This window comes from Solea solea, chromosome 5 (genome assembly GCF_958295425.1).
Source record: "Solea solea chromosome 5, fSolSol10.1, whole genome shotgun sequence".
Classification (NCBI taxonomy): domain Eukaryota; kingdom Metazoa; phylum Chordata; class Actinopteri; order Pleuronectiformes; family Soleidae; genus Solea; species Solea solea.
In genome coordinates, this window is record NC_081138.1 from 5,847,373 (window position 1) to 5,860,957 (window position 13,585).

Sequence of the window (13,585 nt, forward strand, 5' to 3'; positions counted from 1 at the left end):
CCCCGCCCCCCGCATACGTTAAGTGACGCGACTGCGGGCCAATCGCGTGCGTCGACGCCACTGGAGGAGAGAGGCGGCGTCCAATGACGAGGGTCGGAGGGGTGGATGATGATGATGAGGAGGAGGGGGGGGGGCGTCGGTGTACTTCTCCACCCCTCCTGTGGGTTTACAGAGAGTTAGTGCAAGATATTCTGCTCTGGGAGTGAGAACGCGAGGATAAACGGCACACACACGCACGCACACCGGGAGAGGGAGAGAGACGCTGCGCATCGGTGCCACATTGACCTGTGTTTTTTTTATCCTTTGGCATCTCCAATTAGGATCGGATCTGAGATTTCCACTCCTTTTACTGTTCTTTTTTTGTGCCCAAATGCCTTTCTGATCCCCGCTTTTTTATTGTTATTATTAACCTTGTGTCAGCAGCCGCGGCGGCAGCAGCAGCAACTGATGGAGCTGTGTGAACTTGAAACATGACGGGACGCAAGTGTCTCTGCCTGTCTTCACCTCGTCGGCGCCTTCACCTTAACAGGTAGCTGGAGGAGGAGGAGAAGAGCGAGAGAGGGGATTTAAAACAAATCGCCAAAAGCAAAAGAAAGAAAAGAAAGAAAAGAAAAAAAACGCCGGCTTCCTCTGGATGTTTACCCCGGGGATGAGCATTGATTCTGGGACTCGCTCTAATGGAAGACACCGCAGAGCGCTGACCACCTGGGCTGTCTGCTGATCACCGCAATCACCGCAGCTCCGCACATTCATCCTCTCTGTCCACATCTCCTGAAGTTCAATGTGGGAAAAAAGGAACTGCGACATATGCAGCCTCTAATTCCCCCCTCCCCAGTTTGCGTGGAGCAGCTGATTTCACCTGAAACCTGTTTGTGAGTCTGATCACTCTCATATTTTCGACCCAAAGCCGGATCCGGACTGAGAAGGATATCTTTTCCCCGAATAATCTCACAGGCTGACTGGATGAGAAGACTATGAGCTGACTCATTCCACTTATTCTCTTCTTCTTCTCCTGAGCTGGAACAGATTTGGGTATGTAAGACAAGAATATGTCTCAGATGTACTATGAATTCAAAATCTTGACTTGAGGTCATTCTGTGTACGTTTCATTCATTCATTCATTCATTCATTTCACTGTGTAGCAGCTAAAGCGTTCCAATCTCAGCAATTTAGGTAGAAAAGAAATACGATTAAGTGCAACGTGTTGTGAAGTTTTGAGGTCATGAGGGTTCTGAAGCAGTAAAGATTAAATTTGACCACGTAATGTGGTTAGAAATTGGCCGAATGATTGCTGTGATGTTTTTGTCGATTTTCCTTTTATGATTTGTAAAGCAGCTTTAATGGCAGGCATAAAACAATATGAATGCACCGAATCAGCTGAGTGTGAATGGTGTGGCTGGCTGTTAATCAAATTTAATTACCATAGCACGGTCAAGTCATTTCACTGAAGAGAAACTCTTGTTTTGTATTCATAGGTTTTGTCGGTGGAGGATTCCTGTCACCACATCCTGTAACAACGGTGGTCGCACAGACAGAAACCCTCGAGCTGTGCAGGCTGGAAGCACATTCACGCTGTCATGGATCTAAAAGACTATTACCTGTTGGGCACCCTGCTCGCCTGCATATGGCTCGATCCCTCAATAGCCCAAGAGCTTATCTACCCCATCAGAGAGGAGTTGCAGGAGAATGTCCTCATTGGAAACATACCAAAGGACCTAAACATTTCCCACACAAATGCTGCCACCGGAACAAGTGCTAATCTCGTGTACCGGCTCGTCTCCAAAGCGGGAGACAACCCTCTGGTGCGTGTTCTGAGCAGCACCGGTGAGATATTCACAACGTCGAACCGAATCGACAGAGAGAAGTTGTGCCCCGGCCCCTCGTTTGAGGACAGCGAGTGCTCCTTTGAAATTGAAGTGGTCATTCTGCCTAATGATTACTTCAGGCTGATTAAGATCAAAATAGTTGTCAAAGACACTAACGACAATGCCCCCATGTTCCCGTCCCCTGTGATCAACATCTCCATCCCGGAGAACACGCTCATTAACAGCCGCTTTGCCATTCCCTCTGCCACCGATCCAGACACTGGCCCCAACAGTGTCCACAAATATGAGCTGATCAACGGGCAGAGCGCCTTCGGCTTAGACATAGTGGAAACGCCTGAGGGGGAGAAGTGGCCCCAGCTCATTGTGCAGCAGAATCTGGACAGAGAGCAGAAAGACACATACGTGATGAAGATCAAAGTGGAGGATGGTGGGAATCCGCAGAAATCCAGCACTGCTATTTTACAAGTCACAGTGACGGATGTGAATGACAATAAACCGGTATTTAAAGAGAATCAGATAGAGGTGCACATAGCAGAGAACTCCCCTATCGGCACATCTGTCGTTCAGCTTCTGGCCACAGACGCGGACATAGGAGCAAATGCAGAGATACGTTATGTGTTCGGGACGCAGGTGTCTCCCGCCACGAAAAGACTCTTTGCATTAAACACCACATCTGGCCTAATTACCGTGCAGAGGCCCCTGGACAGAGAGGAAACGGCTATCCATAAGCTCTCTGTTTTAGCCAGCGATGGCAGCTCCAGTCCTGCCAGAGCTACTCTTACTATCAATGTAACTGATGTCAATGACAACCCGCCCAATATAGACCTGAGGTACATAATCAGTCCCATTAATGGCACTGTTTTCCTCTCGGAGAAGGATCCTATCAACACCAAGATAGCACTGATCACAGTGTCAGATAAAGACACCGACATCAACGGCAAGGTCATTTGTTTCATCGAGAAGGACGTGCCCTTCCATCTCAAAGCAGTGTACGACAACCAGTATCTGTTGGAGACATCTGCACTGCTTGACTATGAGGGGACAAAGGAATACAACTTTAAAATTGTGGCCTCTGACTCTGGCAAACCGAGCTTGAATCAGACTGCGTTGGTGCGAGTGAGGCTGGAGGATGAGAATGACAACCCACCCATTTTTACACAGCCAGTTATTGAGCTGGCTGTGATGGAAAACAACAAGCGTGACTTGTTCCTCACGACGCTCAGCGCCACAGACGAGGACAGTGGGAAGAACGCGGAGATAGTTTATCAGCTGGGGCCTAACGCGTCGTTCTTCGATCTCGACCGCAAGACAGGGGTCCTGACTGCATCCAGGGTGTTTGACCGCGAGGATCAGGACAGGTTTCTTTTCACTGTAACAGCGAGAGATAACGGGACGCCCCCTCTGCAAACTCAGGCGGCTGTTATTGTGACTGTGCTGGATGAAAATGACAACAATCCCAAGTTCACACATAACCACTTTCAGTTTTTTGTGTCGGAGAACCTTCCTAAGTACAGCACCGTGGGGGTAATAACTGTGACAGATTCCGATGCAGGGGAAAATGCCGCTGTTTCACTCTCCATACTGAATGACAATGAGAACTTTATACTGGATCCGTACTCTGGGGTGATAAAATCTAATGTGTCATTTGATAGGGAGCAACAGAGCTCCTACACTTTCGACGTCAGGGCTGTGGACAGTGGCAGGCCTCCTTGCTCCTCAGCTGCCAAGGTGACCATCAATGTCATCGACGTGAACGACAACCCCCCCATTGTCATCTACCCCCCCTCGAACACGTCTTTCAAGCTCGTTCCTCTCTCCTCTATCCCAGGATCTGTAGTAGCAGAAGTGTTTGCGGTGGATGGGGATACAGGGATGAACGCAGAGCTCAAGTACACAATCGTGAGTGGAAACAACAAGGGTTTGTTCAGAATTGACCCCGTCACTGGCAATATTACTCTGGAGGAAAAACCTTTAGTGACTGACATAGGCTTACACAGATTAGTGGTCAATATCAGTGACCTGGGATATCCTAAATCTCTCCATACTCTGGTGCTGGTATTTCTCTATGTCAATGACACTGTGGGAAACTCAACTCTCATTTATGATCTCATCCGACGCACCATGGAGACCCCGATTGACCGGAACATCGGCGAAAGCAGTGAAACTTATCAAAGTGGGGACTATTTGACCATAATGATAGCCTTCGTCACTGGCGCATTTGTGGTGATTATTGTCATCTTCGTGACGGTGCTGCTGCGCTGCCGCCACGCTTCCAGGTTCAAAGCTGCGCAGAGGAAAAAACAGGGAGCGGAGTGGATGTCCCCCAACACTGAGAACAAGCAGAACAAGAAGAAAAAGCGCAAGAAAAGGAAGTCTCCCAAAAGTTCCCTGCTCAACTTTGTCACCATTGAGGGAAACAAACCCGACGACCCCGCCCACGAGCCAATTAACGGAACCATCAGCTTGCCGACGGAGCTGGAGGAGCAAGGGATTGGACGATTTGATTGGAATGCCACACCTACCACGACCTTCAAACCCAACAGTCCCGACCTGGCCCGGCACTACAAGTCCGCCTCACCGCAGTCGGCCTTCCACGTCAAAGCCGACACGCCGGTTTCGGTGAAGAAGCATCACGTGATTCAGGAGCTCCCTTTGGATAACACATTTGTTGGAGGCTGTGACACCCTTTCCAAGCGGTCATCCACGAGCTCCGACCACTTCAGTGCCTCGGAGTGCAGCTCCCAAGGAGGGTTCAAGACGAAGGCCCCCATGCTCACCAGACAGCAGGTAAAAGAGCACTTTTACTGGTCTATAAGTACTGCCTATAACTGCCCTGTTCCACAGTGCTGAAGTGCCAGTCTAGATTAGAGACTTGCTCTAAATTACTGTGAAGGAACAGCAAAAGAAAAAAAAAAGTACAGGAGACATACCGCTTCACCAAGTTCTACTGTTTCTCCAAATATATAAAAAAGAAAGAGATACTTGAACAATTGCTAATTAATTGAGTTGTTATGGACTCAGCAATCATGCATAATTTGGGGGGGTGGAATAATTATCGGCTGATGTTTTGTCATTACTATATATTTAAATTCATATTTAACAAAAATGCAAGCTGGTGAGTGATTTGCCTTGCCTTATACTTTGTCTGTTCAGCAACCAGGATAGATCACTGGTAAAATGTACCAACATAACATTAATTGTGACTCAGTGTTCTCTGTGAAAGAAACATTTTTTTCTTGCCTATCTACTCCGATGGCTGCTTTCATCGCAGACACATGCTGCAAACGTTCCCCCGAACAAAAAAAAAGAAAAGGAAAATTTGCAGACTTTTTATTTCTCTCCTCATAAAACTCCTGAGTGTATTCATGTTTTCTTTATTTTTATTTTTATGTTTGTTCCTTCTATTCATTTTTTGGGTTGTGTATTGCAATAATCCCCCCCCCCAAAAAAAAAAAAAAAATCACAAAATACTCTGTAACCTTTTCCCACACCTGCCTTGCAGCAATAACAACAGTCAATAATTAGTCTGCTGTGGTGAATGTCACTGTAGGCTTTGCCACATCAGCTGAGCTCGAATTAAATGCCTCCTCTCACAGCACACTACAGCAAGCGGAGTGAAGCTTGTGTGCAACTTGATACACATCCAATTCAAAAAGGATTAGCCAATAATGAGCCTCCAATTTCAACGTAATCCATGCTGCTCTTTATCAAAGCCTTATTAATTTTTTCCCTGCTAATAAAGCACCGCACAGACACAACACACAGCTCCAGTCTAATGGGACACATGTGGACAAATACAGAGAGAGAGAGAGGGAGAAAAGAGAGCAGAGCATTGTCAGTGGGTCAGCTTGACGGGTGGTACTGATCCTTTAGGTGGCAGTGTTGCGCCGCATGGCAGAGCCTGGCACGGTGCCAACATGCAGTGGACTTAGAAATGCAAGGGATGAGAAGAAAAGGAGTGGAAGCTTTGTTGGGTGTTCTTAGTGAAATACTCTCGCCTAATGATGCAGAGGCTGCACAGGGAAGATTGATAATGGCAGTTAGAGATTTGAGTGATAAGATCTATCCGGAAGGGAGAGTGGAGTTACAGGGGGGTGACACTGTCGATGTGCACCTCCGGGTCACTGCATCTGGGGTTGGATTTAATGTGTTTCTGTGTGAGAGGTAGCAGTCAAAAGAGGCATTCACTTTACCAGGCGCCGTTGGTGTGTGTGTGTGGTTGATGAGAGAGTGAATGTGTGTAAGAGAGAGAAAGGGGCGGGAGGGAGAGTGAGGAAGAGCGGTGTTGAAATGGGTGATGGTGGCAACGGAGGGGGGATTCAGCCCTTAGAGGAGGACACATGAGATATGACACTATGGTGTAAGCACAACTCCATTGATTCTGCTCAGTCATGCCCCACTATTCCACACACAGGATTTATCGGGATCAATAATTCTGACAAACGATTCAAAGATGCAAACAAACAGGCAGTGTGTTCCAAACGGAGCCAGCGATAATGTGAAATAATGCGCTGTCGTGTCTAGTTTTTGTCACACGTGCTCCTCTCAGATGTGTTTTGATTCATGATGTTTTGTATAATAACCTCACCAAAGCGAGGGAGTTGAAAGTGTTTGGCCTCCGTTAAGTCTTTTAACCCCTTGGATGACACAAAACGGCAAAATCGCAAAAGAGAACGCAACTGTGTGTGTGTTGAAACATCATCGTGATGAAGTTCTGCAGCGCTGCAGGAATTCAACAGCCGCAAAAATATTGCTCTTTAGACGAGCAGCTGTGTTTTGTGTGTTGACAGACCGCCCAAAAATGTCAGGTTTTTACGATTTTGACAAGTGTTTCCATGAAAACGACAAATCAGTTGCAATGATGTTATAACTGATACCAACTTTGAATCATATTGCAATCACAGTTCTTGTCAGAAATCATTGCAGCTGCAAATTTCCCACCATGTTGTGAAGCTGCAGCGGTCTCTCGCCAATCTCGTTGCCTTTTCAATATTTTATTTGGTTATTTTCACCCGTTTTCAGGGAAGCTTCGTGTCTTAAAACTGTGTCGGTAAATGTACAACTTCAAAATGTTGTCACAGTTTATGCATAAAAAAATAAAAAAAAATAGTACAGTACAGTGATGAAACAACAACATTTCACTGATAGAAATTCCAGCTCATGTTTGAGGCTAAGTGGCAGTTATAGATTGTGGTGAAATCAATAACTCCAGAGACATGATTTACTGGATAAAGCAGAGTATGTTATCAACACCAGTGTTTCTTCTATTTTTTTTATTTTTTTTATTATTATTTCTTCTTTTTTTTTGGCTAAGTGCGACTGTTTGTTTTGAGAGGTTCACGTCATCTCCATTTCATAAGCATTGATGGCCAAATATTTATGGCCAGCCAGTAGATTCTATTTCTTTTTTTATGTTCTGCCAGCGTTTTGATTAAAAGCTGATGAAAGACTCCCTGTAATTCAAGAAAAAAATCGGAAATATAATATATATATATATATATATATATATATATGTATATATATATATACATATATATATATATATATATATATATATATATATATATATATATATATATGTATATATACCAATTACCTTTGAATAAATCTTAAACAGACACTATATCCAAAAGGTAATATCATGGGATTATCATATCATATTCCCTGCAGAGTTGAAGCGCTTTGGAAAAAAAAAGATAAGAACTCCATTATTAAAGGACTCCTTATATACACAGAGATTACAAAAAAGTCAATAACATTGAAATTACTACAGTTAAAAAATACTCTTTGATGTGCTATGCAGTTTTTTTTCCCCCCGCACTTTCTGATACAATGAAGAAAATGTACCACTTGCATTGTTGCCTTATGAGGAAACAAACCATCATCAATCACACGCTGTAGCCCGCAGCCGAAGCAAAAGACGCATTTAATTGAAATATAAAAGAAATACGTGTAAAGCTGAGTCAAAACCCTTTACGAAATTGACAAATCGGGGAAAAAAAGTGTCATTCCTTTCCGTTCCTAAAGAGTCACGTCTGTGCCAAATCAGCATCGGTGAGTGAACGGGAAAACTGAAGGGAAATTGATAAAAACGTGCACACGGGGAGGACATCTGTGGCGTCTTCCTCCCACAGAATCAGCGTACTCTAGGACAGAACGAGGAGCAGACATCTATACCGGTGTCACCACACACAAACGTGTGATCTATACAGTAATCAGCTTTATAGAGGAACCAAAACTTTGCTGATAGCAATAGGAGTAATCCTCGCCTTTCCTCCCTCCACCCCCCACACTGATTATTTCCCCTCCAGGGACGTACATGAGTGTAAACAACACTGAAGAAGAAGAAGGAAAAACTGTCCTACTTTCACATTGTAACACAAGCTTCTAAGCAAATCAAGTATAATCCTTGCCACTTCACCATCAGTCTCACTTTCAGTCGCCGTTCTCGTCGATGTGGTTCACTATAGCTCGACACGAGCCCAGTGGCTGCACATTAAGCATGTGCTCTACATCACATCCCAAGGCTCACATTATGGACAAATTGCTTCACTGAGACAGCGGATGAAACATCAGGCTCTCTCAGTTACACTTTTCACATTAACCCCAAGTAAATCCTACATAACGTATGGGAGGAAAGCAATTTATTTCCATATATATAGTATACCTTTTTTTTTTTACCTCACTTTGTTATGGTAATATATATAATATGTTACCGAGCACAATTATGCAACTAATATGGCACTTTCAGTTGACCTGAGCACCTAGTGTGTAAAATAGAAGACTTAATTGCTGTGGGTTATCAGTGTTTTTTCGTGCTTGGCAGAAAAGAGGCACGCACTACAAAGCAGCCGTGTATGTACAGGGTTAATTTATCCCACACTGCTCTGATGTGCTCTTCTGCAAACACACATCATGCCTCAGCTCAGGGGACGGAGTTTATTAAAGCTCCCTTTTGTGCATCTTCACTATAGCTACAGCAACACTTAAAACAACCCGGGTTGACTTAATCACGATAATTTACTATCCAGATTCATGGGGTACGATACATTGAAGTTAAATTATGGAATGGTAAGCTTCTTGGCAATAGAATTCTTTGTTTAATTAACACCTTCATTTTAAATCACAACTTCACTACACGGAATTACTGCTTACCTTCAAATAGGTATTTCAAGACCAAAAAATCGTTGGACTAAAATAAAATTTCCCATAATCCATAATATCCAAACACAAACATTTGTGAAACAGCATTGCAGATACATCTATTTTCTAATTTTGTAATGCCTATATAACTATAAAATAACCATTATCTGTCCTCAAAGATTAAGGAAACGGGACTTAATTCACTATTTAGCATTTCATTTGCCGCCCACAAATCCAGTTATGTGTATGATGTACAACAAGGGGAACAAGTGAAGCTTCTTTTAGATTCATCTCATGGTGTGTGTAGGAATTTATGTCCCCGAAAAACTGCCTGGCAACCCACGAGAGTCTCGAGTCTGGGAAAGAGGGAAGGGTCAGTGCTCTGCAATATTTGCAAATTTGGATTGCGGTAACTGTCTTAAGCTCTAGTGGCCACAGTTTTAGCTCCTTCAAGTGCAAGTCATTTCGCCTTTAGAGGTAAAGTAACAGGGGAATAAAATACAGATGGAAAATGAAGTGTAAGGCAAAGCGACTCTCGCAGGCATAGTGAGTCTGGAGTGATTAGCAAGTCTTTATCGCAAGTTTGAAGCGACACCGTTACTAAGGTGTAGCAGCCTCATTGAAATTCATTCATAACATTAAAAGTCAAGCAACTGATGGGATTGATACAGTGTAGGCTACAATGTTGTATCTTCATAACAGTTCACCAATGTATATCGATGGATTTTTTCGACTATACCAATATGGCAAGTGTGTGGTACGCCATCTTATTTCTCTAGTAATAAGACAAAGTGTGTTGTACATACGAGAGAATAATTTCAACATTATAAGATGGTAATTACCAACTTTGATAAACCCAAACCCTCATAACCAAGCTACCAAGTAAAATAATCTCCTTATTACCACTCTTATACCATAATTTATTCCAAGATGGAAATTGCATTTGAAATAAAATGGTATTTCCACAAAAAATATTACCTGTAGTGTAGTGTTTACACGCCGATAATAATTCAGTTGTAGCCTGCCAAGGACGCCAATTTTGGCCAACCTCATGCCAATCACAAACCCCTATAGTGCTTAGTGACGCGGCGACAGAGAAGCGACGTCTAGCGGCTTTTGTATACATCCAACACGTTTTGCGCCGCTCTGCCGACGCCATCTGGATCATCGGTCAGATCGCTCGTAGGTTCTATCCAATTGCGTACAGGTGCATTTCGATCTCTCAAGCTAATTCTGTTGGCTTATGCTTGAAGTTGTGTCCAGTTTCTTGAGTCACATCTCAGTTCCCTCCCTCCCGTTGCGACGACAATAATGACATCAGTCGCGGGAAAAGATGCAGCATGTAGTCGCAATCCAAAGACATGAGAAAGACCTTTGAAGACGACCGGGGATTCTTTTTTTTTTTATCGGCGTGCACCCGGCAATGTCTTGTCAGTTCGTTTAATGAATGGACATCCTATGCAAACAGGAGTTTGTACAGACCATTGTAATTATGAAGCCTTGGGGGAGTCGTCCTTCTTGTGCAGGTTCATTTGCCACATTAATAAGGGGATTAGTCGTACGTACGGGGGCTGATGGCGGCGGGAGAAGTTTGAGAAAGATTAATGAACTATGACAATGTTGCACCTGAGGGGAAAAGTCTGTTGCAATATCTTCTGGCTTGTGCTGACACAGAGTTTGGCACTATGAAAGGAGGAAGATGGAGAGGGGCCAGTGATTGTTGCCGACCGCGATCATACATCCGTTTCCTCATCCTCTTCCTCTGGAGACTGTTTATGATCCCTCACAACTGCCACGTGTCCATGACACTTTTTTTTTGACTGAAGACGTTCCGGCGGACTTGCAAGGGTCTCGAAAATAAGGACGCCATCTTGTAAAATCTCCTTGTTACCATTTTATACTGAGAACAAGAAAACGTGTATAAATGGGCTAAATAACTATTAATGGCCTAATTAACCACATTGGTGAGCAAACTCGCTGTTGTCTGTTGCCAACAGCGGTTTAATAATTAAGCAGATGAGAAGACAAACTGACTAATGACTGCTGCATTGCACTGAGAGGAAAAAAAGTAGCATATCCTCAAAACAAACACAGCTATCACAAGATAGTAAGCCAATAAATCTGCGCGGGGAAGTTTCTATCAAAGCTTTAAATCATCAGTGAAAGATTTGCAGGTTTTCTCTTTACTGCAGAGAACATTGTATTTCTTTAGAATACGTGTCATGTCCTATGTGTCTAGGTTTGTAAAAGGAAATGAAATGGATTGTGGGCCCATACTAAGGTAGTGGTTGGGAGTAGATTATTGCCCCAAGGGGGATCCAGTTTTGTCTGCACAAAACAACAAAATAAATCAAAGCTGTGCGTTGGCACACTGGCTGAATGGAGTTCATTTATGTTTTCCTCTGTTGAGAAAAAAAAAAAAAATGAAGTGCTTCTGATTTAGCCTTTTTTTGTGTGTCTCTTTTTTTTGTTGTTTTGTATCTAACAGGGGCCTGATTGCCAAAACACAGATGATGGCAAATTACCAGGAATATCATTTGGTTTTTTGTGAGCATTCATTATATATTTTTTTTATCATTGTTATTAATTTTCATTCCCGTTTTAACCACGTCTCCTGTCCTTTGTCCCCGTGCTGCTTTCACATTCTGTGTACAATACAAACACCATTTATCAAAAGCCTTGTTTCGTGTGTGCGTGTGCATATGGGATTTTTCTTCTTTTTTTTTTCCCCACCTCTTTCCTGTTTGTTGTTTGTCCATCACTTTGTGGCTGGCAACCAATTCATCTCAAGTTTATCATCCATTTCTGCAATTCCTCAAAGCAAACTGATTGATGAACAATCTTCCACGGCGGGGTTTACTTTGTGAAGGAGCGTTTTGCGCGCACAAAAGCCAAACGCCATTGTGGCTTTTGTGCGGGACTGTCGTTAACTTAATTCATCTCCTTGTTTCCACTAATCCACAAAAAGGCATTTTTCTAAGGCAATCAATCAAGTTCACATACTAGCCTCAGACTTATTCCAATACGGCATGATGACAGAAAACAAAACAAAAAAAAGACGAAATGCAGCTTTAAAACACTGGAGGTGTCAACGGCGCATCTGAATTCTCTCAGATTTACCTTAAGTGTACGAGTAGAGGGTGGAAGAAAATGTTTCTTGACTGCTTGCTTGTCTAAAAAGAAAGGAATATGATATTTCAAAAGATGAAATTATGATGCTACGTCATTGTTTGAATCCCTCCCCCTCCGACTCCCGCCCCGACATACCCGTCTCTACTTTTCAAATCCTCACTCCACCCTCTCCTCCCTCCTTAACCCCCCCCACCCCCCACCCCCCACCCCCGTCTGCAGCCCAACACCTCTCGCTCCACGTTTTATCCGGGGTCAGTGCCGCAACATGCTATGTTAAATCACCGAGGTTGTGATCACCGCTGTGTTCCGATCATTTGTGACAGATGAGGGTGCTTTGTGTTCGGCACATAGTCCCCGCTCCCCCCCGCCCCGCCCTTTCCTCTTTATCATCAGAGAGAACTGGGGGCGTGTTCAAAGACGAGCGGTTCTGTAACATCCCGACATGACAACCCCACGGGGAGATTTGTCGCTGTTGTGTCAAGTGACAAACAGGCTGCCGCTCAGTCACGAGCGTGTGCCAGTGTCCAAACTAATCGTTGTGATAATGGCGTTGCCAGCCAAAAATCCGCCCTCGAGCAAAGAGCCACACTTGACTTGAAATGTGACGACCACTGACTGCTCAGCCACACGGGCCCCCATCGCTCACAAAGACTCTGTAACCCTCATCGATGTATAAATCTTTCCTGTATATATATATGCGATGTTTCATGTAAATTGAACTCCTGGTAATCTTGCCTAATGTGCTGTGTTAAACAATAATGAACTTGTTTTCTTTCTTCTTTTCTTTTTGTTTTTATTTATTTGCCCTGCTTTCTCTCCTTCTCTTTTTGTTTCCATTGCTGGGTTTACATTAAGTACATCTGAAATAAAACTCTGCCAACTATCCAGTGCATTGCAACTCCTATTCTGTCTTAAAAAAAGAAAAGAGAAAAAAAAAAAAAGCTTTATTTGAACAGTGCTATTCTATCTTTATAATTTCATAATAAATGTTTGAAAGAGATGATTTTGTTCCTGTTTTTAATTTGTCTGCCTGGTCTCCTTGTGTGGTGTTGTGATCAGACGTTATGTATGAACAGGGATGTGTTTTAGTCCAGTTAATTAGTTCTAATCCAGGTCCGTGCATAAATGGGCAGATTATAATGCCATGGTGTGTATTTTAAGAGGCAAAAAGGTTTTCTGAAGCCATTATTTGAAATGGAAGTCACTGAGGCTCGACCAGTGTCATAATTTGCTTACGGTAAAAATGAAATTTAAATTAACTTATGGTTACACTGTTTGGTTTGGGGGGAACAAAACCATTTTTTCTAGATTTACACAAGCAAATGCATTTATGTCTCCACATGCAGTTTAACCTTAAGTATTCTATACATCTCTTGCTATTGGTTGCTTAACTGGTTTAAAGATAAAATAAGTAGTCTCTGCTTTAGAACATTTGACATTTCCAACACTTTAAATTCATAGGAATCTATGTTTATTTACATTAA

At 43.2% G+C, this 13,585-nt stretch overlaps 1 protein-coding gene across 5 annotated transcripts in view; it reads left to right on the plus strand.

Annotated features, from left to right (window-relative positions):
* Positions 1-794: 794 nt before the first annotated feature.
* LOC131459286 (protocadherin-9) overlaps positions 795-13,585 on the plus strand; it is a 254,221-nt gene continuing 241,430 nt past the window's right edge. For 4 of the 5 annotated variants that reach the window (XM_058628897.1, XM_058628899.1, XM_058628898.1 and 1 more), the window contains exons 1-2: positions 795-1,032; positions 1,476-4,613. In XM_058628897.1, coding sequence (XP_058484880.1) covers positions 1,578-4,613 — 3,036 coding nt within the window. In that variant the 5' untranslated portion in view covers positions 795-1,032; positions 1,476-1,577. Of the gene's footprint in view, positions 1,033-1,475; positions 4,614-11,457; positions 11,984-13,585 lie in introns of those variants that run through there. The other variant, XM_058628901.1, reaches the window with a different exon arrangement.